The sequence below is a fragment of the Dipodomys spectabilis genome, unplaced genomic scaffold (assembly GCF_019054845.1).
Source record: "Dipodomys spectabilis isolate Male_0828 unplaced genomic scaffold, ASM1905484v1 ptg000175l, whole genome shotgun sequence".
Classification (NCBI taxonomy): Eukaryota; Metazoa; Chordata; class Mammalia; order Rodentia; family Heteromyidae; genus Dipodomys; species Dipodomys spectabilis.
Genome location: NW_024870852.1, coordinates 17,602,362 through 17,623,415, shown reverse-complemented (window position 1 = coordinate 17,623,415; position 21,054 = coordinate 17,602,362). Strand labels below are relative to the sequence as shown.

At 46.0% G+C, this 21,054-nt stretch overlaps 1 protein-coding gene across 1 annotated transcript in view; it reads left to right on the top strand.

Moving 5' to 3' along the window:
• The window catches only part of Ptprt (protein tyrosine phosphatase receptor type T), a 702,580-nt gene extending 686,873 nt beyond the window's left edge, over window positions 1-15,707 (top strand). Inside the window, exons 26-29 of the mRNA XM_042694435.1 lie at window positions 9,372-9,497; window positions 10,345-10,508; window positions 14,444-14,579; window positions 15,483-15,707. Coding sequence (XP_042550369.1) covers window positions 9,372-9,497; window positions 10,345-10,508; window positions 14,444-14,579; window positions 15,483-15,536 — 480 coding nt within the window. The 3' untranslated portion in view covers window positions 15,537-15,707. The remainder of the gene's footprint in view (window positions 1-9,371; window positions 9,498-10,344; window positions 10,509-14,443; window positions 14,580-15,482) is intronic.
• Window positions 15,708-21,054: the final 5,347 nt, after the last annotated feature.

Here is a 21,054-nt window from a genome sequence, read left to right as displayed (position 1 = left end):
CATGGGAGGTGAATGGGAAGAAAGTTACAGCTGACGGCAAGTATCCCATCTGGGTTATCAGGCATCCAAGATTGCACCCAGCCCGAATGGGAAGGCTGGAAGGTAGAGGAGGTAGGGAGAAGAGTGTGGTAAGAGAGGCTGAAAATGAGGGCAATTTGGGATGTGCCTGTGAGAGACTTCCGAAGACATCCCCTTCATGTGTGCACCCCATGTTTACTGAGCATCTGCTACCAGTATTCACTGGAAGTTATTTTAGAATCTTGGATTGTGTGAGGGAACACAGGCAAGAGGAAGCAAGCAAATTCCCATCTCCTGCACTTTCTCTTTTAAAGGGGGAAGACGGAAGAGAAACAGCACATGTTCTATAATGTACTCTATATGTTAGGAGGTGGCGAGTGTACGGAGAAGACAGATAAGAAGGAGCATGAGGGAGATGGGGAGCCTGGGCTGAGGGCAGAGGATGCAGCTGTCATAGCCTGGTGTGGGGAGAGAACATTTGAATCCAAACATGACAGAGGGGAAGAGTAAACCACATGCTCTCTTAAGGGCCAGTGTTCCAAGGAGAGGGGAAAACCCAGTTTGCATAATGGTCTTGCACATGGTACCTTTAAAGACAGCAGAGTCTTCTGGGACAGGAAAGGGTGCAATGAGAAGAGCAGACTGCAGTGAGAGACGTAACCGATCCAGATCATAGAGGGTCTTTGGAAGGCACAGGAAGAATATGATGTGCATGTGCTGGTACTGGGGCTTGAATTCCAGGCCAGAGTGCTCTCATTTAGTTTTCATTTTTTATTCTGCTCAAGTCTGGCACTCTACCACTTGAGACGCAGCTTCACTTCTCGCTTTTTGCTGACTAATTGGAGATAAGAGTCCCATGGACTGTCCTGCCTGAGCTGGCTTTGAACTGTGGTCCTCAGATCTCAGCCTCTTGGGCAGGTAGATTTACAGATGTGAGCCATTGAGATCTGGCTTCATAAGAAGAAACTGGGGTTTCCATTTGTAAGAACTGGAGAGCCGCTGACAAACTTTAGGCAGAGGGGTGGTATCATCTGGCTGCTTTAAGATTATCAGCAGAGTCTTGATAGGGAGGTAAGTTGCTGAGAAGCAAAGCAGAGAAAATAGAGAAGAGGCTATTGCAATTACCAGGGGACAGTGACAGAAGCTGACCCAGGAAGGGTATCCATGGCTTGGGTTCTAGATGTGCACTGGAAGAGCAGCTGACAAAATATGCTGGCAGATTGAAGACAGAATGTGAAGGAAAAGGAGGAATCCAGGCTTGGGACCTGAACAAGGAAAGATTGGAAACTGATATATATGATGAGAATAGATGAACAGGGATTTTATAGAGCTCCTAGAAGAAGAGTTCCAAAATCAGAAACCACCACTTACCACCAAAAAGTAGAGGACTAAGCTGGGTGTGTGACAGGACCTATGAAAGCCTATTTGCTCTCCTCTTTTTCTGATGTCCTTTTGGCAAAAGCCAGAACTGGAGTTTCAAAGCACCCTGCTTTGGGGACATACAAAGTCAAGGCCATCAGCTATAGCTCTCTTTTTGGGGTGAGGGGTGGGTCCTGGATGACGGATGCATCTTTCAGTCCCAGATGTTGATACAGACTTAGAGGATTGAGTCTCTACATGCAAAGCCATCAGGCTCAGAAGCACCCTGAGGTTGGCTGCTGTACACAGCTGGCAAGCCTCCCCTGAAATCGGCAGATGAATAGAGCACTTATTGATATAAATATCATCACCGCAGCAGCTGGGCGCCTTGCAAAAATAAACAATGACAGTGTAAGCATCAGAAAAGCAGCCTTCGGCACCTGGGAGGGCGGTTCTTTGAAGTGGCATCAGCTTTTGCCTGCCAACAATGTTCGTGGCAAAGCAACCTGGGGTTTGGGCCAGCCCAGAAACATGGACCAGATCTGCCTTAAGTCCTAAGTGTCATCATCCTGAGAGGATGAATGTCACACCTGTGGCTTGACCCGAGACTGCCTGGATGTGGGGTAGGACGACTTTTGAGATGCAACCAGAGAAGGCCAAGTGTAGGATATGAATCCTCAGATCTCTTTCTTCTCTTGCCCTGCCCTCCAAATCTGCCTCTGCTCAGAATCCTACACTACTTCATATATCGTCAGCAACCCCAACCACAGACATCCTTCCATTCTCTGCAGTAGCTGCAGTTCCAAGATAATTATGATCAATGAGGGCTGGTGAGAGAGAGAAACTGGTGCCCTTGACTTGGGAGATTTTTCTCTCTCGCTGTGACAGATTAGGAAGGCCAAACCCTAACACTGCACTATCTAGTCAATTACGTTCCTCAGACCCATCAGAAACTTTTCAATCACGTGCAGTGACACCAACAGGTCTCTTTCATCTTTGTAGATAGACCAGGGGGCCCTGGGGAGTAGACACCAAAAAGAAAGCCTGCTGCAATCACACCCAACTACCCCCAACTTTAGAAACCTCCGGAGAACCTCCACGCTGGCCATAAGATATGCATGCCATGCAGTGCATAGAACCACGGATATGTCCAAGAATTCTATATCCTAAACCCTGAAATCTCTGGTGATGTTCGTTGGTGTTGCCGGAGAATACTTCGAAGACGTAACGAAGTTGTGGATCTTTTGAAGATATAACAAGGTTGTGGATCTTCAGATGTAGACATTGTCCCAGGTTCCTTAATTAGGCCCCATGCAAGGGTTCTTAGAAGGGAAAGGCAGGTGGGTGAACATCAGTGGATGACACCAAAGCAGAACTGGAGATAGAGAGACAGAAAGACAGACAGACAAGAAATGCAGGCAACCTCTAGAGGCTGGAAGAGGGCCTGCCTAGAGATTGCAGGAAGGAAGCTTCACCCCTTCCCATTTGGATGGTAACCCCTAAGGTTCCTATCAGGACTCTGACCTCCAGCACTGCAAGAGAAGAACTCTGTTGTTTCAAGCCCCCGTTTCCTTCAGTTTTCAAAGTCTTTGGAGATTGTTGGTTTATCTTTTCTACTCAACTTTCCACACATACCCTCCCCTTTAGGAACCACTGGTTTCACTTTGCAGATTAGGAAACTAAGGCCCAAGTAGAGAAGGGATTTGAACAAGATCACACGGCCTATCATGACCTTTGCCCATAACCTCCCGCCAAGGATGGTGAAGAGATTTACAATCATTTTATAACAACTTCCTGGTCCTAGGGCCTGGTCAACCATCTCCTAGTGTGTGGGGACATGGAGAAGGCACATGCCCTACTTTATAACAAGCAAGAGCCCATAGCTTACTTGGAGATAAGCTGAGTTGCCAAGTTCTGAGGCTCCTACTGTGGAAATCCTAAGTCTTCAAGGGACAGAAAACCATGACGAAAGGTGAGCATGGGCAGCTTCAGGAATAGTTAGAAGCCTGTGATACATATGTCCATGGGGGAGTGGGGAACAAGCACTCCATCCTTCCAGGGGAAGAAGAAGGTGCTATTTCAGAGATGTCTTTTGCCATCATCATGCCTGTAGGGTAAATAGCAAGCATTGATATCTCCATTGTTATCTCAGCTTGAGAACGCACAGCCCAAGATGCTAGCAAAATATACAGAATGCCTAGCTCTGCATCTCAGACAGCCTCAGGGCTGCCTTTGGGAGGGGCTGTGTCTTTCTCTCTCCCTCTGCTGGATTGGAATAACAGGGACAATAGTAGGAGAGGACTTCTTGGATTAAGGGGTCTGAATTCAAGTTTTATTCTCATCACTTCCGTGTTACCTTGCCCTACATCCATGTCTTAACTTTCTCAGGCCTCAGTGTTGTCCTCTGTTAGATTAGTATGACCCAGGTGTTAGTCAAGTTCCTTCTAACTTTGAAGAACTCAATAAAATTGGCTACGATCCTTACTCCTTATCCGGTGCAGGAAACCTATCATCTACTCTGCTCCTTTAAGGGAAGGGCCTCCCCCTCTCATGTTCCTTTCCAACTCCCAGATAAGGCTGTAGTGGGAGCAGTGTGGGGCTCATATCCCACAAATTCCCTGATCTAAGGTTGAACATCACACATCCTCATTCTTAAGCCCCTACCTTGCCTCCTCCCCTACCCCCCAGCTGACCCCTTTTCCCCCATCCTATTGCTCAAACCATTTGTTTTCCCGTCCACCTCCTCTCTCGGCTCTTCCTCGCAAAAGGTTGTTCCTTTTTCTGCAAAATTCAGCTATCTCCAGAGCACCTCTCCCTAACGTGGGCCCTGAGCTTTCCCTTCCACCTGCTATACTCTTGTCCTTTCTTCTTGGGAATGAACCTGGATCCAGCTGTCAGAAGAGCACAGGTGGGAATATCCTTCTCTCACTGTCCTTCTCTTCCCTTGTTCCTATCTCTCTTCTCCCACTGTCTGCCTTCCTTAACTGGACCCTGTATTCAAGCCAATTACGGTGTTTTACAGAATCTATTTGAAGGAGTTTTATGATTGCTAATCAGCATTTTAAAACAAACAACTCTTTCACACTTCTCTCTATAAATTACTAAATCACTTCACCTTTTGGGTGGATCCCAGGGACCTTGATAAGCAGAGGCTTTCATTTTTGAAGCTATGATATTGCTTGGCCTTTCCATCATATCCAAGTATTTTTTTTAATTAACCAAGGCATAACTAAGGTGTGCTGAAATACGGTACAAAATAGGGTGTTTTTTTTTTCTTCCAAAAATAGGCCCATCTGCTAGTTTTCATTCACCTCATCAGAGCATGTTTATTCTGGCGACTAACAAGCTTTCTGATTTCATCAGCAAGGAAAGGATGTTTAGCAAGCCAGGCTTCCTCCACATTTGTTACATTTCACGCGTGAACTTGCAACCCCCCCAAAAGACATCTTTCTGTGGCTCCAACAGAAATGGAGATCACTAGGTGGAATAATGGATGGCAGCTGTTGCAGAGCTGTCTTCTTAGGCTTCCCCACTTCCGCTTGGTTTCACCCATTCTGCCAATAACAGCCCAAGGCCCCCACACTCACACTCCCGTGCTTCTTTCCAGGAAGATTGTGTGCTCATTTCCAAATAATAGGAGATAACAAGAGGAGCTCCCTCCACAAGTTGTAGCCATCGGCCCCAGCAGTGTACACCTTCAGTGGTCAGACCTCTTTTGTGGCAACACTCACCTCCTCACATGATTGGGAAATGAAGGGTAGCAGGGGTGTGGTGAGGGGGCGTGGGGAGGAACAACTGATCTGGATTCCAGGCTAAGGGGTTTGAACTATTCTTAGAGCCATCCAACTACAAGCTTTCTTAGAGCCATCCAACTACAAGCTTTCTATCTAAGCAAGAAAATGCTGAGGTTGCATTGAGAGTTCAGTGTGGCCTCAAGGTTAGCTCGACTTGGGGATCAAATTGACTTTCCTGCATTTCTATTTCTACAGTCTTAAGAACCTGTATAACTCGTCCTTCCCCAACAGTTCTACGATGTATTGGTACATACAGGCCCATAATCGGGCCCCTCTGTTCATACCTGTGGACTCTGCTTATTCATTTGTCCCTGCTTCCTCTCTGGCTTCCATTAGAAATTCATGGACACTGAGCATTGTGCTTGCTTTCATAAACTTACAAAATAGGAAAGAGCTTAGGAGAAGGATCACATTACACATTGAGCTGCCTTCTGCCTTTCCTTGGTTCTACCAATACATCCAAACTCTCTCCTCTTTGCTGAGTTTCTCTCAAGAAAAACCTCCAGGTTCTTCTCCTTGGGCATGCAGAATAGTGGTTCCTCTATCCACAGTGCTACCTGACTGCATAGCTACCCTAAGCAGCTGGCTGATGAGGAATTTTTGCAGTAAAGGCAGTCTTTCGGGTATTATTCTAAAGAAAATGATCATAGCATGAAGAAGTTTACAAAGGAAACTTTCCCTTTATCGATATTGTTTTGAATAATGCTACTTCATTTGTATTGTTTACCATGCATAGAGCAGCTCACTTGATACACATATCAGAATGGTAGAAGACGACGTGAAAATTTATAGCCACTCAAAACCTGGAGGAGCTAAAAGACTTGGCCAATTGCTGGGCCAGAAAGTGATCAAGCTGATATTTGAGGCTCAGGCATTTCAATTGGGGACCCCAGTGTATTTTCCCACGTTTTACTATGCTATATGCACAAGCCAAGATGGCAGCTCCCACACTAGGGCAACCACATGCTTGGATACAAGGACAATCTTGAACTCGACCAAAGAAGACATCTCTCATTATAGACGAGAGTCACTTCCAAGCCCTAGTGACAAAATACATGGTTTTCCTCTACTTTCTTCTCCCATTTCCCATGGCTAGGTTATGTACAGTGTCTTAGGCTTTGGAAAGTCCCTGCTAACCCTTGGTAGCTCAAGCCTATATCTGCCTACCCATCTCTCAGCTGAGTGTCACCAGTGCTGCTCCTGATGTGGACTCACAAATTAGGGAACTCATGCAGAAGAATGACTCTGATTTAGAATTAGAAAAACCCTACAACCTTCCCTAGCCCTCTGGGCATTATGGGAAAGTGACCTGGAAAAAAAAATCAAATGCAGAAAAGTGTCCCCAAAAATATAGGAGTCTTCTTTGAGACACAGTCAAACCTATTAGCTTGAGAGATTGGCTTGGAAATCTTATTAAAAGAGACAAGTCAGTCCACGTTCACTCCAGACTGAAGATATTGGGGGTAATAGACTTTCCACGAAGCTTGGGATCCATACACATCATGTCAGGATCACAGCCAAACTCTGGCAAGGTTAAATTCAATGCAGGCGATAAAGGCAATTATTTTTTTTAAAAAAAAATAAAAAACCTGGGCAGCTCTGATTAATTCCAAGTTCTCAGCCAGTCACAGACTTATCTGTCCCAGTCCCTCATTACTGTGAAGGTTGCAAGTCAGAAGAGCCAATGGCAAAGAGAAATGAAGTTCAAATCATGGATTTGTCATTTCTGCACAGCTCAGCAGCAGCAGATTGTCCAGCCATGGAGGCCCGGGGTGACCAGCGCTCTCCACACACACACACACTCACCCCTCCTTTCTCAACAGGCTTTGATTAACCCTCTGTGGAGATGCTTGGGAAGCAGAGCACCATGGCTGCAATTTGTGTGCCTTTGTTACTTACAAAGAATGATGTGACGATGAATCCTTCCCATTTAAATACAATCTCCAACTTACAGGGGATTCAACTTAGGATTTTATTTTTTAAATTTTACAGTGTTGTGAATAAAATACACATTCCGTAGGCACCATATTTCAAATTTTGAATCTGGTTATCTTCCTGGACATAGTGACATATAGTATGATACTGGCTGAAGAAGCTGTATGGCAACAGCAAGCTGCAGTCAGTCAGCCAGTGGATACCAAGGGGAAACAAGGAGTAGCCTACTTTATGCAGCCCTGGGTTGCTAAGCTACAATGTTCAGGAGGTTACATATATTAAATGTATCTCTGTCTCTCTCTTTCTTTCTCTCTCCCTCTCCCAACCCTCTTCTGGCAGTACTGCAGTTTGAACTCAGGGTCTTGTATTCATTTGACTTTTGCTGGCTCATCAGCTGGTGCTCTGTCACTTGAGCAATGCCTCCAGTCCTGTTTTTGGCTAGTTACTCTGGAAATGGAGACTACAGCGCTTTTCTTCCCCAGCTGCTCTCAAAGTGAGATTCTCCACATCTCAGCCTCCTGAGTAGCTAGGATTATAGGTGTGAGCCAGTAATTACAGCGTGTGTTTTTTGTTTGTTTTGTTTTTTGGCTTAAGGATCTTTTCAGCTCGTGATGGGTTTATGGGTATGTAGCCCAGCGTAAGTCAAGGCACCTGTGTAGAACAGTTAGGATGCCAGGGCAACATTTTAAATGATGCAAGAGCTATGTTTTATTTTCTTTTGTTTACAAAGCTTTATTTACTGGGGCATTTGGGCCATAATATTCCAGCCACGGCTATACAGTGAATGATGTTATCTCTAGGGAAGAATTATAACTTTCCGCAGTCAGAAGGCAAGTGCTGTGATTTTTTCCCCTCTCTTACATTCCTTTCCTCCCTCCTCTTCTCTCCTAATTCTACTTCTGGAGAAAGGAGATAGTAAGACATTTTGATATGTAACTTCTCAGGGTGAGTTATCTGTTCTCCATCAATAAAAGAGAAGCCAATAGTCCCCTCACATGCCAAGCTTGTATCAGACGAGGCCACCCTACCTCCATGAGTCTCCTCTATCATTCTAGCTTTCTGTCTGCAGGCTCATGTGTGCACGCAGGGTACATGGCATGAATGACACAATTCCACACTGCACATCTTCTGAGCAACTGTCACGCGCCTTTCTATCACATGCTATCTGTCCACACTTAAGAGGCCACAGCAAGTATGCAGCCTCAATTGTAGTTTGCCTCTGTGCTTCATGTCTGGGCCCTAGAGCCCTGGACAGGATCCATCTGTATGCCCAGGAAATTGAGGACAGGTGCTTTCCCCCTTCACAGCTATACATACCTGCCATTTCCCTCGATATTCTTTCCTCAACAGAGTCATCTCCCAGCTCATCAGATACAGAAAGAGATGAGGTATCTCCTTGATGACAAGATGTACAGTTTATGATCTTAGGCCAGGATTTCTAAATGTCTATACTACCAGTGTTTGGGGTCAGACAACTTAGTGGGAACTACCCCTGGCACTGTGGAATCTGCAGAAACATTTTAACCTCTCCTCACTCAGTACTGAGCACAATCTTTAAGTGGGTCAGGACAAAACAGCCTCTGGGAGCTACTAACTTAAATTGAGGGACAGTGCTGGCTTATTGTTTTCAGCTGTACTTTCTAATTCTTCCCAATTCCAGTTTTATAAAAAAGTAGATTATCAACAAGATCTCTTCATAGTAGGTAGCTTTTCTTAGGATACAATGGACGCATAATTATCCCAATTTACAGACAAGAAACAGGTTGAGGGGCACACAACGAAGAAGCAGCAGAGCCGGAATTTGGATCCAACAGGGCCAGATGCCAAAGCTTATATTTTCTTTTATAGTACTCATAATTTAATCATGAATGGACCCTGTGTAAGAAGGGGGAATGGGGTTGTGTCTGCAACCATTGTGACAGTGATTAGAAAACAGGCTGTGCCTGCCCGCTCCTCAGCATTCTTTCTAATCCTGACAAAAGCATTTCAAGGTAGATATTGTCACCAATTTACAAATGAGAAAACTCGAGGCTTGCAAACCGAACAAATGGTTGGAAATCTGCATAGCAAAGCTTTTTGGGGCCCAGCATTTGTGTTCAGAGCCCTGACATTTCTGCACCCCTGAAAAAATAATACCACCTCCCCAACAAGAAACTGAGAGTTCTAATTCACTACATAATACTCTGCCATTTCTAAGAAAGGCTGACAAGGCTAAGCCTCTCACTTTGTCCTTGGCTTCCCCTGTGACCTCTTTTCTCCTGTCAGCTCTGTATGCAGTACTGGCCCGAGAAGACATCCGGTTGCTATGGGCCCATCCAGGTGGAGTTTGTCTCTGCAGACATTGAGGAGGACATCATCCACAGAATATTCCGCATTTGTAACATGGCTCGGGTGAGTGTTCATCCGCCATTGCTTGCCATTCCTCTCCTTTATAAAACAGATGGAGGCTGCCGGGAAAGGATCCTGTGGAGCCAGCCAGGAGTCTGTGTTGCGCTCTCCTGATCATCTCTTCCTTGGGGAAGTGATGATGCCAATTTGGGCTCCAGACCCAGCAATGGCTCCAACCTAGAGAGATGCAAAGAGTGGCATCCAGCTTGCCATCTGCCTGTTTCCTGACACGCTTGCTGCCATGTAGACAAAACTTCCCAGGCATTAGTTCAACCCCACTGTGGTATACTGCCTTGGCACCTGCTCATGCAGCTCTCCATTGGATGCTGGAAGCTTTGAGCCATGTCCTGCGAGCATTGAGAGAGAAAGTAATTTGTGGCTTTCAAGAGAATATTCACTGCCTGAATACTGGGTAGGAGGGAGAAAAAAAACAAGCTATGAAATAAATGCTGGCTAATTATTGGTCTCTACTGGGAGCCCAGGGTAAGTTGAACTTAGTCTCTGCCCTCTGACTTTACTATCTAATGGGAAGGTGATATATTCTGGCATATGAACCTTGAAGAGAGAGAGAGAAAAAGAGAGGGAACTCAGTATGCTCAGGAAAGGTATACCTAAAGAGAAGGATATTTAAATTGAATTTGAAGACTGAGTAGGAGTTTACCAGGTAGAGAGAAGAGGAGAACCAATGTGTACAACAGAGGTAGAGTGGTCGAAGTGGGTATACCCATGATGGTATGGCTTAGTCCCTACTTGGCCTGTCTTCCAGAGTTATCTGGAAGTTTAGTATCCCCAGGCATCTCCAGGAATGTATTCCTGGAGAAACTAGCCCTAACTAGTTCTCTGTTTTCAGCCACAGGATGGCTATCGTATAGTCCAGCACCTCCAGTACATAGGCTGGCCTGCCTATCGGGACACCCCTCCATCCAAGCGCTCTCTGCTCAAAGTGGTCCGACGGCTGGAGAAGTGGCAGGAGCAGTACGATGGGAGGGAGGGACGCACTGTGGTCCACTGCCTGTAAGTACCGCGGAGGTGTCTCCAGCCCAGTGGGGTGCTGGGTGGCAGAGGCTACCTGAGGGTGCTGCTGGCCACAGGTGTCAGTCCTAGGTGCGTCCAGCCATACTCCATCTAAACATCCTTTAAAAGCCAGTCACAAGCCAGGCACTGGTGGGTCGCTTCTGTCATCCTTGCTACTCAGGAGGCTGAGATCTGAGGAGCTGAGGATCGAAGCCAGCCCAGGCAGAAAAGTCCCAGTGAGACTCGTATCTCCCATTAACCACTCAAAAACCAGAAGTGGTGCTGTGGCTCACAGTGGTAGCCACAAAGCCTTGAGTAAAAGAGCTCAGGGACAGTGCTCAGGCCCTGCATTCAAATCCCACAATCAACCACAACAACAAAAAAACACCAGTCACAAAACATTGAAGACAGCTAGATATCCCAAATTGTTTGTTATATGGAACGTTCTTGAATAAAAATATGGTGGAGGCAGATCCACCTTACCGCTCCTGGTACAGGGATGAGCTCTACTCACCAAAAGGATGCCTGATGTGTCCTGCCAGTCAGATCACAGGAAAGCTCAGGACAACATGGGTCCCACTGATCAATGCTTCCTTTATTATTTCTCGAAGAGGGAGAAAGGGAAAGGCATTAAGTTAACAAACCAGACATTTTTTTTCAATGAATCACCCCATTCCATCTGTGAAGCAGACGTTATCATTTTGTAATGAGAAAACCAAAGCACAGATGGGGGAAGGGACAGGGAGTTGTGAGAGGATCTATGATGTGCATGCCAGGGCCCTGAGCTAGCATGCCATCCACCTCCCCGCCATCACCCCACTGAGTCTGCTTCCTGCCATGGGCTCAATGGGGACACAGAGAAGGGGACTGATATATGGACTTGCAGGGCCCTAAGATCTCTAGGGCTCAGTGGGCCCAAGATCAGTTACTAGAAGGACAGGGAGGCTTCACATCCTGTCATAGAATGGGCACAGCCTCTCCATAGGAACCCCAATGTCATTGTGCCAGGTAGAGACTGTATTTCATCATCCGTGCCACATTAGGAAAATTACTGAGTGTTGTGAGCTTGGCTTTCCTCATCTGTCTTTAGATCAGTAGTGTTCCATCATGAAATAGTTAGTACCTGCCAGTACAGAGGTCAACAAGGTCATGGCAGCAAATATGAAAATGTAAATGTAATTACTCCCAAGTGTCACAGAGTTTACTTTAGGAGCATAAGAGACCACCAGGAAAAGATAGGACCAAGATCCGAGACCCGTGGCAAATCTGCAAGCGACAGTCATAGCTTTGTATGGGATGTGTAACTCACAGTCATTCATTTGCTTCTTAGAACACAAATGATCTAGGGAGAAGCAACTGAGGAGACTTAGATCCTTAAAGATGCTTGTTCCAGTAAATTGGAATCAAAGTCCTCTCTCTGTCTCTGTCTATCTGTCTTTCTCTCTGTCTCGGTCTCTGTCTCTGTCTGACTCTTTCTCTGTCTCTCTCTCTGTCTCTCTGTCTCTATCTCTATGTTTCTGTCTCTGTCTCTGTTTCTCTCTGTCTCTCTCTCTGTCTCTGTCTGTCTGTCTGTCTGTCTGTCTGTCTCTCTCTCTCTCTCTCTTTCTCTCTCTCAGATAATTATTTCTGGAACAAGTGGAAGCATTAGTAAGATTGCACTGACCCAAGAATTGAGTTTAGTCTTTTCAAATCCAGCTAATTGTTCATTCTCTGTTAAATAGGCGGTACACACCCGTCAGGAAAGTTAGACCTTAAGAGAGGTTAAACACACAAGTGCATCCTCAGATCTTAAGAGTCATAGAAATGCAGATCTAAGTGGAGTCAAGGAAGATTATGTGGCTACTCTGTCAGGTTGATGGGTGACATCAACCACTCTAAGCTGTCTCTTGTAGGGAACTCTGAAGCTGAGCTGTGAAACCCGGAAAAGGTTTGTGAGTTGGAAGGCTGCCTTAACAGCACTCAGAACACTGAGAGGCGGCTGTGGAAGGGTTAAAACAGAAAACTCTGGAGAGGGTGAAAAGACTGGGGTGGCCCACCCCTCCCCTTTCCTTAGGCTAGCAGCTGTGCTGGGGACCTTAGAGGCTAGACAAAAGACCTTCACAGCTTAACCTTGGACTAGATAAGTGGACATCATGTCTGGACTTTCCCTCGGCAGCAGTCTCCTGTCTCAAAAGAATAAGGGAGCCAGTGTCTCTCACAAACTCTGTTTTAGCTCTGATTGTAATATTAATATAGATGCTGTATGTTTTGCACGTATCTATGGTAACCTTCCCTGTGTGAAATCAAATAAATAGGCTTGTTTGTGGGGACTCAGGGCCCAAGTGCCAGAGAGCCTTGGGACCTCCCTGTCCCCACTGATTCCCATCTCTTGTCTCTTATCTCTCTATCTCGGTCTTTTCTAATTTTCTTCCGCTCTGTATCCCATTGTGCTGCCTTGGGTTGCAGTTAGCAACAACCCAGAAACTAGCAGCTGATTCCTTGCTGACTCTTGTTTCCTCCAGTTCCCTCCACGCATGTAGATGGCCCCACTGTTAGCACAGGGGTACATCCAGCCCTGCAGGGTCTTACTTTTCCAAGCCCTAAGATCTACATCTTCTTGCCTTACCTCCTCTTCTTGTACTCTCTGTTCTTGCTTCAGAAAAACCTTCCTGGAAACTCTTCCTAGAGTCAGGTGTGTGTGTGTGTGTGTGTGTGTGTGTGTGTGTGTGTGTGTGTGTGTGTGTGTGTGTGTGTGTGTGTGTGTGTGTGTGTGTGTGTGTGTGTGTGTGTGTGTGTGTGTGTGTACCTACCTTTTGTTTTGGTATGCTTATTTATTCATGACTCCCCTAGCCAAAGTGACCAACATAGCAGTGTCATTTCACCAACAGAGACATAATGCCCTGGAGAGGTCCCCAGGCAGCGCCATAACAACCACTGAAATGCATTCACCAGGGAGCAGGGACAGGGAGGGAAACTGCCCATACTGGAAGCATCTGGTCATTGGGAGTCCTGTAGGTAAAACAGCTGGGAGATGGAGGGCCTTAGTTTCTGTCCAGATGTTCCTTAGACACAGATCATTACATGAAATCATTAGCTGATCTTGGCAGCATGCCCAGGAGTTCAGAATCAGGTAGATTCCTAAAGGAGCTTCCTATAAAGCGTTTGAGGGGTGTTTCCATGAAGATGATTTATGAACCATAGAAAGAAGGAGCAACAGAAAGATTACCCTGCCAAGAGCATTCTATCCCCATACTCATGATCAGTGGGATCCTCCTTGAACCAGAGAGACAAGGAGAGACTGCCCAGACCCCCAGGCCTGAGTCTGGGCTGGCTGGCTTGATGCTGATAGAATTCTGCTGTCCTTGGTACAGGATGGGAAGAAACTGGAAAAACACCTGCAGCCTCCCATTGTCTTCACCAGATATGTAGGTAGACCAGGGCATCATTTTAAAAAGAGATGTAGGCAGCATACGTACAAAGACACAAGAGCATCCTGTCCTAAGGGTCAGTATGCTCTGGGCGACAATGGTGTGCTCAGAGAACCAAATAATTGAAGACTTCAAAGGTTATAGCTCACACTTGTAATCCTAGCTACTCAGAAGGCTGAGATCTGAGGATTATGGTTTGAAGCCAGCCCAGGCAGGAAAGCCACGGGACACTTATCTCCAATTAACTACCAAACAGGTTGAAGTGGAACTGTGCCTCAAGTGGTAGAGTGCTAACAGCCTTGGGCATAAAAGCTAAGAGACAGTGCCCAGGCCTCAAGTTTCCTGGCACTCAATAGGACTCAAACCAAAACTCATCGCTCAGGCTGAAAGCTTTCACCAGGCCTTACCTTGCATTTCCCAGGGCAGCTGCTCCTCCCTACTACCCTGTGGCTTTACAGTCAGTAGGTGCCCAGTGTGGGAGTAGGAGGTCACTGGGGAATACGGCTCACCTCTTCACTCTGTGTTTAGAAATGGGGGAGGCCGCAGTGGGACGTTCTGCGCCATCTGCAGTGTGTGTGAGATGATCCAGCAGCAAAACATCATTGACGTGTTCCACATCGTGAAAACCCTGAGGAACAACAAGTCCAACATGGTGGAGACCCTGGTGAGTTCCAAACAGATGCTCTTCTACCTCCAGACACATGAAGTTTCCTGGACTTGACAAAGTGATATCCAATAGTAAAAAGTTTTCAACAGCTGGAATCTTGCCGAATATCTACAGTCCGTGTTCTGCATACACAGCTGTCTGCCCTGTTCCCTTCTCTTCCAACCAACTTCTCTTTACTGAAGGCCAATCCAAAAATGAATCCCACTGTCCCTACTTTGCTTTACTCTCTGCCTGGTCCTGAAGAAAAGGCTACTAATTTAGGCTCTGAGGAGAGGATTCTAGATGAATAGAGTGTGGGTTCTGTTTCCAGTTCAGTCCAAACCTATTCTATTCCACTTATGTTCATTGTTACAGAATAAAGCATTGAACTAAGGCACTGGAGAAAGTATAATGAAGAGCTAGTACAACAGTAGGGACAGACCATCTGAGGAGCTTTAAGATCATTCCACATGCCTACTCATGGGATGATCTTACTCGGATGAGATCCTAACCCAGAAGTGGTCCAGATACCACCAGCAGCAGCATCACCTGGGAGTTTGTAGGAAAGGAGGAATCTCAAGCCTCACTCCAGATTTGCAGAATCCAAAGCTTCATGTTTAGCAGATATCCCTGAATGTTCTACACATATGTTACAACTCAGAGAAACACTGGTGTGAAAAAAAAAGATAAAATGAAAGGGAATCCCAGCTGGACATTTGAGAAAGCTTGAGTAGAAGGCTGTAACAGGCAGAATCCCAAAGGATGTCCAGATATGGATCCTTGTGAGTGAACGCTTAGGCTGAATGTAGACAAAGTTTTCTCTAAAACCTGTAGCATCTAATCTAATATCCTTTCCCCCTTTTTGTCTCTCCTGTGCCTCCTCTTCTTTTCTATTTCTCCTTCCTCCCCCACCTCACCCAGGAACAATATAAATTTGTATACGAGGTGGCACTGGAATATTTAAGCTCCTTTTAGCCCAATGGAATGAGGGAACCTGCTGGAATCCAGAGACTGCTGCAGCCTGATCCCCTTTATGACAGTGACTGGGCTCCAGGGCACATGGGTAGATCCTCTACCCTACCCCGAGGAGGACGAAGACTGGAGTCCCGTGTTCCACAGAGAGCTCCACACCTTCTGGAGGGTTCCCTGCAAGTGTGGGAGATACTGTGCTGGTGGGCCTAGGCTTCCCTTCTATACCTGACCAGCCACAGCCTTGGACCCAACCAGAAGTGCACACACACAAGCAAGGTCCAAGACTTCCGGTTCCCAGACCTCTTGCTTTTGTTCTTTCAGAGTTTGTGGATCTTGTGGCAAACTGACTGTGCAGGTGCTGGGGAGCTAGAGGCTGGCCAGCACTTTCCTTCTCTTAACATGTGTTGGGGATGTAGGTTCTAGTCCTCCATGCTTTCATGGTAAAGACCAGGGCATTTGGAAGTCACTGCTCTACTGCCCCCTTCTATATTCCTTCAGCGGCCTCCGACACTGGACATAGGCCAGTCTAGATCAGTGTGACCTCAGGATGCCCTGTAGACCACAGAAGATGCCCACTCCATTCTCACACCTAACATGCATGGGGCTTGGCCCACTACCATCCTCTTCTCCTTCCCTAGCCCAGGCCTTGAGCTTGTGGTATCCACTGGCCAGCCAGCTGAGTCCACAGCACACTTTGCTAAAAGGTTTTCTTTGCTATTTTTGCAGTCTGTGGAAAGGTATGGAACTGTAAGGGATGCTGTTGCTCCTCTTAATCTTTGTAAAAGGGGCCATGTTCCAAGGGGTCAGGGCTCTGGCTAGCTTGTATGTAACCCGTGTCTCTTGGGTGGAAATTCCTTTAGGGAAAGATGAACAATGATTATTTTTCTGAGTGTGTGAAGAGAAACTTTCTTTCGAGGGCATAAACTCTTAGTCACTTATGTCAAAAGGTAGGGTGGGAGTTGGAATGTGTAGCTCCAAGAAAAATCTCTTGTGCCTGTTATTCATTTTTTCCTGGCCACATCCTTGAAAAGTTCTGCCATGAGGATAACACAGCTACAGAACAAAGGAGAGAAGATGGGCTAGTCTGAGATGACCCCCCAGTCGCTAGGGTAGATAGAGCTCTGCTTTGTGCATCATTTCTATCTCCAAATTTCAACTCCTACCTAGGGAAATCCAGCCGCCATCTTGAAAAACGTTATTGAGGACTCAGTCAACCTTTGGCTCTAAGTGAGCCAAGAGAATTAGGCCTACGGCTCTAGGTCTTGCCCAAAGTATGAGTAAGTCAAGGAAGGAAGCCAACATTTCCTAAGCATCTACTGTATGCCAGGTGTCATGTTTGGTACCTGCCATAGCACCTCCAATAGTCCTTAGTACCCCAGCAAGGTACTATTATCATCTCCATTCTGCAGCTGAGGAAATCAAGGCAGCCTGCTGTCCTGAGTTCCAAAATAAAAAAAGATAATGGCCGTGAAAATTCTCTCTACCATTTTCTTTAAACTTTCTCAGCCAAGCAATTACTTTGTGGAGGAAAAATTAGGCTAGAAACTTCTGAGTAGAGAACTCCATGAGTAGAAATTTAATTCTTTTTTTTTTCTCTGATGCCAGTTCTTCTGGGAAGCGCTGAATTTCAGATATATTTTAGTAGCTCATTGCTGGCTTCCCAGGAAAGCTAGTTTTATCTAATTTCTTCCTTGGTGAAAACAATTCTCTTGTTCCCTCAGGCTAGGAATGAGCCAGCAAGGGACATTCTCTCTACCTTGGTCTCTGGCTAGTACTTAGGCACAATATCTGATAGCCTTAGGTGGCCTGAGATCTAGAAAGCTCCGTCTTGCAGGCCAGTGTTGCGCTGAACAGGATAGGAGAGGCAAAGAATTCAATAAGGCACACACTTTGCCCACAAGGGCTCAGCATATACCAGGGAAACTGAACTACAGTGCAAAAATAATGGAGCCTACCAATATTCTCTGAGCCTAGGCACAAGAGAGACTCATCTTGCCTAAGGCTTCCTGAGCAGCCTCCATTCCAGCTGGGTCTCAGCGGGAAGGAAAGGGAAGAAAATAAAATGCAAGCCAAAGTATCCACATGTACAATGCCAATGAGGTGTTTTGTTAAAAAAAGAAAAAAGGTATCAGGAGGGTCAGAGGTGGGAGGATTGCCCAGCTAGAATGTAGCCAAGCAGGAGTAGTGACAGGATGTGAGCCAGGGCCAGGGAACAGATGCCCGACAGAGGGTACAGATGCCACCCTGCAGGCAACAAGAAGCTAGCAGACCTCTTCCGTGATGCATTCAGCTTATTGCTGGAGAAGGCTGCCCCCCCTGGACCAGTGGGGCTGCTGCTTTTCCTTTCATCAGACACTGTGAAACCATCCCCTTAAGCGCGTGCTTTATAATATCATATGTATTTTGTCTGTCTGCTCATTATTTTGTTGCTGGAACAAAATATGCAGTAAATCATGAGACAGCTCCTAGGAGAAACCCAGGGTCTCTGCTTTCCTACAGATCAGGCTCAGCAATCCATGCCTTTAAGCCTACTAGGAGAGGACATGAAAGGAGCCCCAGGAACCGCTTCCATTGGTATGGAGCTGTCTAGAAAGTCTAGGGACAACAGACTTGATCAAGGAAGGCTGACACTTTGGTGATTCAAAAGGAAACATCTCAAAGTGAAAGCAAGCAAAGGAACCCAAGAACTAACTTGCTCTTTTCCTTTGATGGGTTAGTCCCTACAGCATGGCACCCACTGGTCTTCCTGACCTCCTCTGGCTCTAGCTCTATGTCCTAAGATGGCCCTACCCAACCTCAAGGAGCCTATGGCCTGGTTATAGCATATTGCATGTTATTTTCTCAGCTCTTAGTTCATCCAAACAGGGGGAAGGGAGAGGGAAGGCTAACACAAGTCTCTGGACTTTGCCTGCTCAGGAAGGGGTGCAATAGCTGGCAGAGAAAAATTGACAGTGGCTTCTATCATTTCAAATGGAGGAACTTTAAAGAATGACTTCAGGGAGAAAGAGACTTAGAAATTCTGGCCATGGCAGGGTAACCCAACAAGGGCCAGCTCATCCCTCATTTTCTCACAATCCAACCACCCTCCAAAAAAAGGAGTAGTAATCTGTGTTGGGCAAGTGCATGAAAAGGAAACTGAAGCTCACAAATGGAGATGATTTCTCCAAGATCTCACATGAGGGATAAGCAGCAGGACTTAGGTAAGATGAGAGATTTAGGCCTGATCCCTGGTTTAGGAAATCTCCCAAACAAATACAACCTCCTCAGAGTATGTCCTTGCTTCACTCTGGTTACCAGATAGTCTCAGCCTTTTGTAAGCAGAGGATAATAATGCTCTTGGTCTCTGGGGCCAAAGCTAGATTCAGCTCATAGGTGACAAAGAGTGCCCTTGCTTCATTAGCAAAGATCTTCCTATGGTTTCCATTCCTAGACATGGACTCTATTTGGAAAAGATAGAAGGAATTAAACAATGAGCTAAGAATTGTCCACCTTTACATGTGTGGATGGCCTAGACAGCTTCAGGATGTATCTCAGCTGCATCCCCGTGCTATGTCCTGTCTTCCTTTCTGGTGTGAAGATTGTGGACCAACCAGAGGCCTCTAGGCCTCTAGCTAGCAAGCCTCCGTTTATGGGAATGAAAGGGACCAGCTTATTGTGGGAATGGCCTGAGTAATGGTCCAGCAGATGTCACCCATCCCATGGAACCAGTAGAACCCAAACATGGGACTCATTATATGCATGAGTTTACTTCTTACATTCCTAAGGAAAGTCTGTGATTATCACAAGCACCATTTTACTGAGGAGGAAACAGTCTTCAGAGGGAGAAATCTCTCAGCCAGAGTTCCACAGCTAGTAAATGAGCAAGCCAGAACTTACCTGGTTTTCCTAAACACAGATGCAGTCTTTTCCCACCACCATTGTATCTCTGTCTTTCTCATAAGATTACCCAGAACATCATAGACTAGAGTAAAACAAACCATTCAGTGGATCTTGGTAAAGCCCCAAGCAGACGACAGAAGGCATAAAATGCCTTCAGTCTCATGTTTGACTTTAACAATTCTAGGTTTATTTATTGCATTCTATTTTCTAATTTATCCTGATAATGGTTTTAATATGCTTCTATAAATACTTCTTTGAAAAAATATGTTCCCTATTCCTCACATGGCTTTGATTTGCTCATTCTACACTCATGGAGCCTAGAGAATCCAAGCACAATGAGCCAATGATGCTGCTCCTTCCTGAGGTCAATGCTAGACTCAAGTTCAAGACCAGTTCACCTTCCCCCCAGCTCAGACCCTTCATTTTGAGGCTACATTGACCTTACTGTTTCTGGTTTCACTTCAACTAAAGTCTCTTCCAGTTGCCTGCTGGAAGGAACCCACTGACAGACTAAGATGGCATAGCCTGCCATTTGGAATGGTAAAGGCTGAGCCTACAAAACCCTAAAGGAAAAGGGGCTAATCCTGACTCCTACAAAGAGGTGCCAGTATCTAAGCAGACATTGATGGAATGCCATGGTTGCTAATGTGGGAAAATCTGAAGGCATACCTCCCATTAAGGCCTTGACCACACACTCTCTCTGGGTTCCCACAGGTAGCACCTTGGATGAGGGCACTGCCAGGAAACCCAGATTACTCTGGTGCAGGGCACCATGGTGAGATGATGTTGGGATAGGGGAGAGCTTATTCTTTGTTGCAATGACTGACTTGGTCAATTTTTGGTTATAGGATGTTGAGCCACACAATTCAAGGAGAAGGGAATATAACAGGGGAAAACCTTGGGACGCTTCAAAGGGGTAGGCAAGGGCAGAAATGAGCACCTAATGAGTACTTAGAACCAATGATGCTAATAGACCGTTGAGCGAAGTGGTTGCTTCTCTGCTGTAGCAAGATAGGATATCATGCAGGGCTTATCAGACCCTTTTGGAATAAGAGTGCATCCTTGAAACGAACCTCAGGGTCATTACGAACAAATGATGATTGTCCCTCTGGCCAGTCATGTGTATCCATTTTCTACTTGCAGTTGCTGTGCTGGCCCACTGGGATCCTCATCAGGATCTGTATTTTCTCCACTCTGGTGTGAACCCCTGTGGAGTGTATAGTATAGATGTGTTAGTAAAGCAAGGCTGCTACAGACAACAGAAGTTTCCCAGGGAGCCGCAGCCAGGAACTTTTCATGTCCTCTCTGCTGCAGTGTCCACCCAGCCAGATCCAAAGATGTTAAGGGAAATGAGCATTTGCCTAGACCTCACAGCCTAAGTACACAGTATAGAAAGACCCCTTTCCTTAGCCTTCAGCTGCCCACTCCTAGGTTGGACTAACAGGTCATTAAACACCAAGCTGATCATCAGTGGAAGACATGGATCAACTTAAGGGTAAGCACAAGCAGGATCTTGAGCAGAAACCATAAGGACAACACACTGAACTAGCCATGATCCCCAAGGGTAAGTTATGAAGGATATGTCAAAAGATATAGCACGGCTGGTCATGTCATTTCAGAGCCCTAACTTGCCTTAACCATC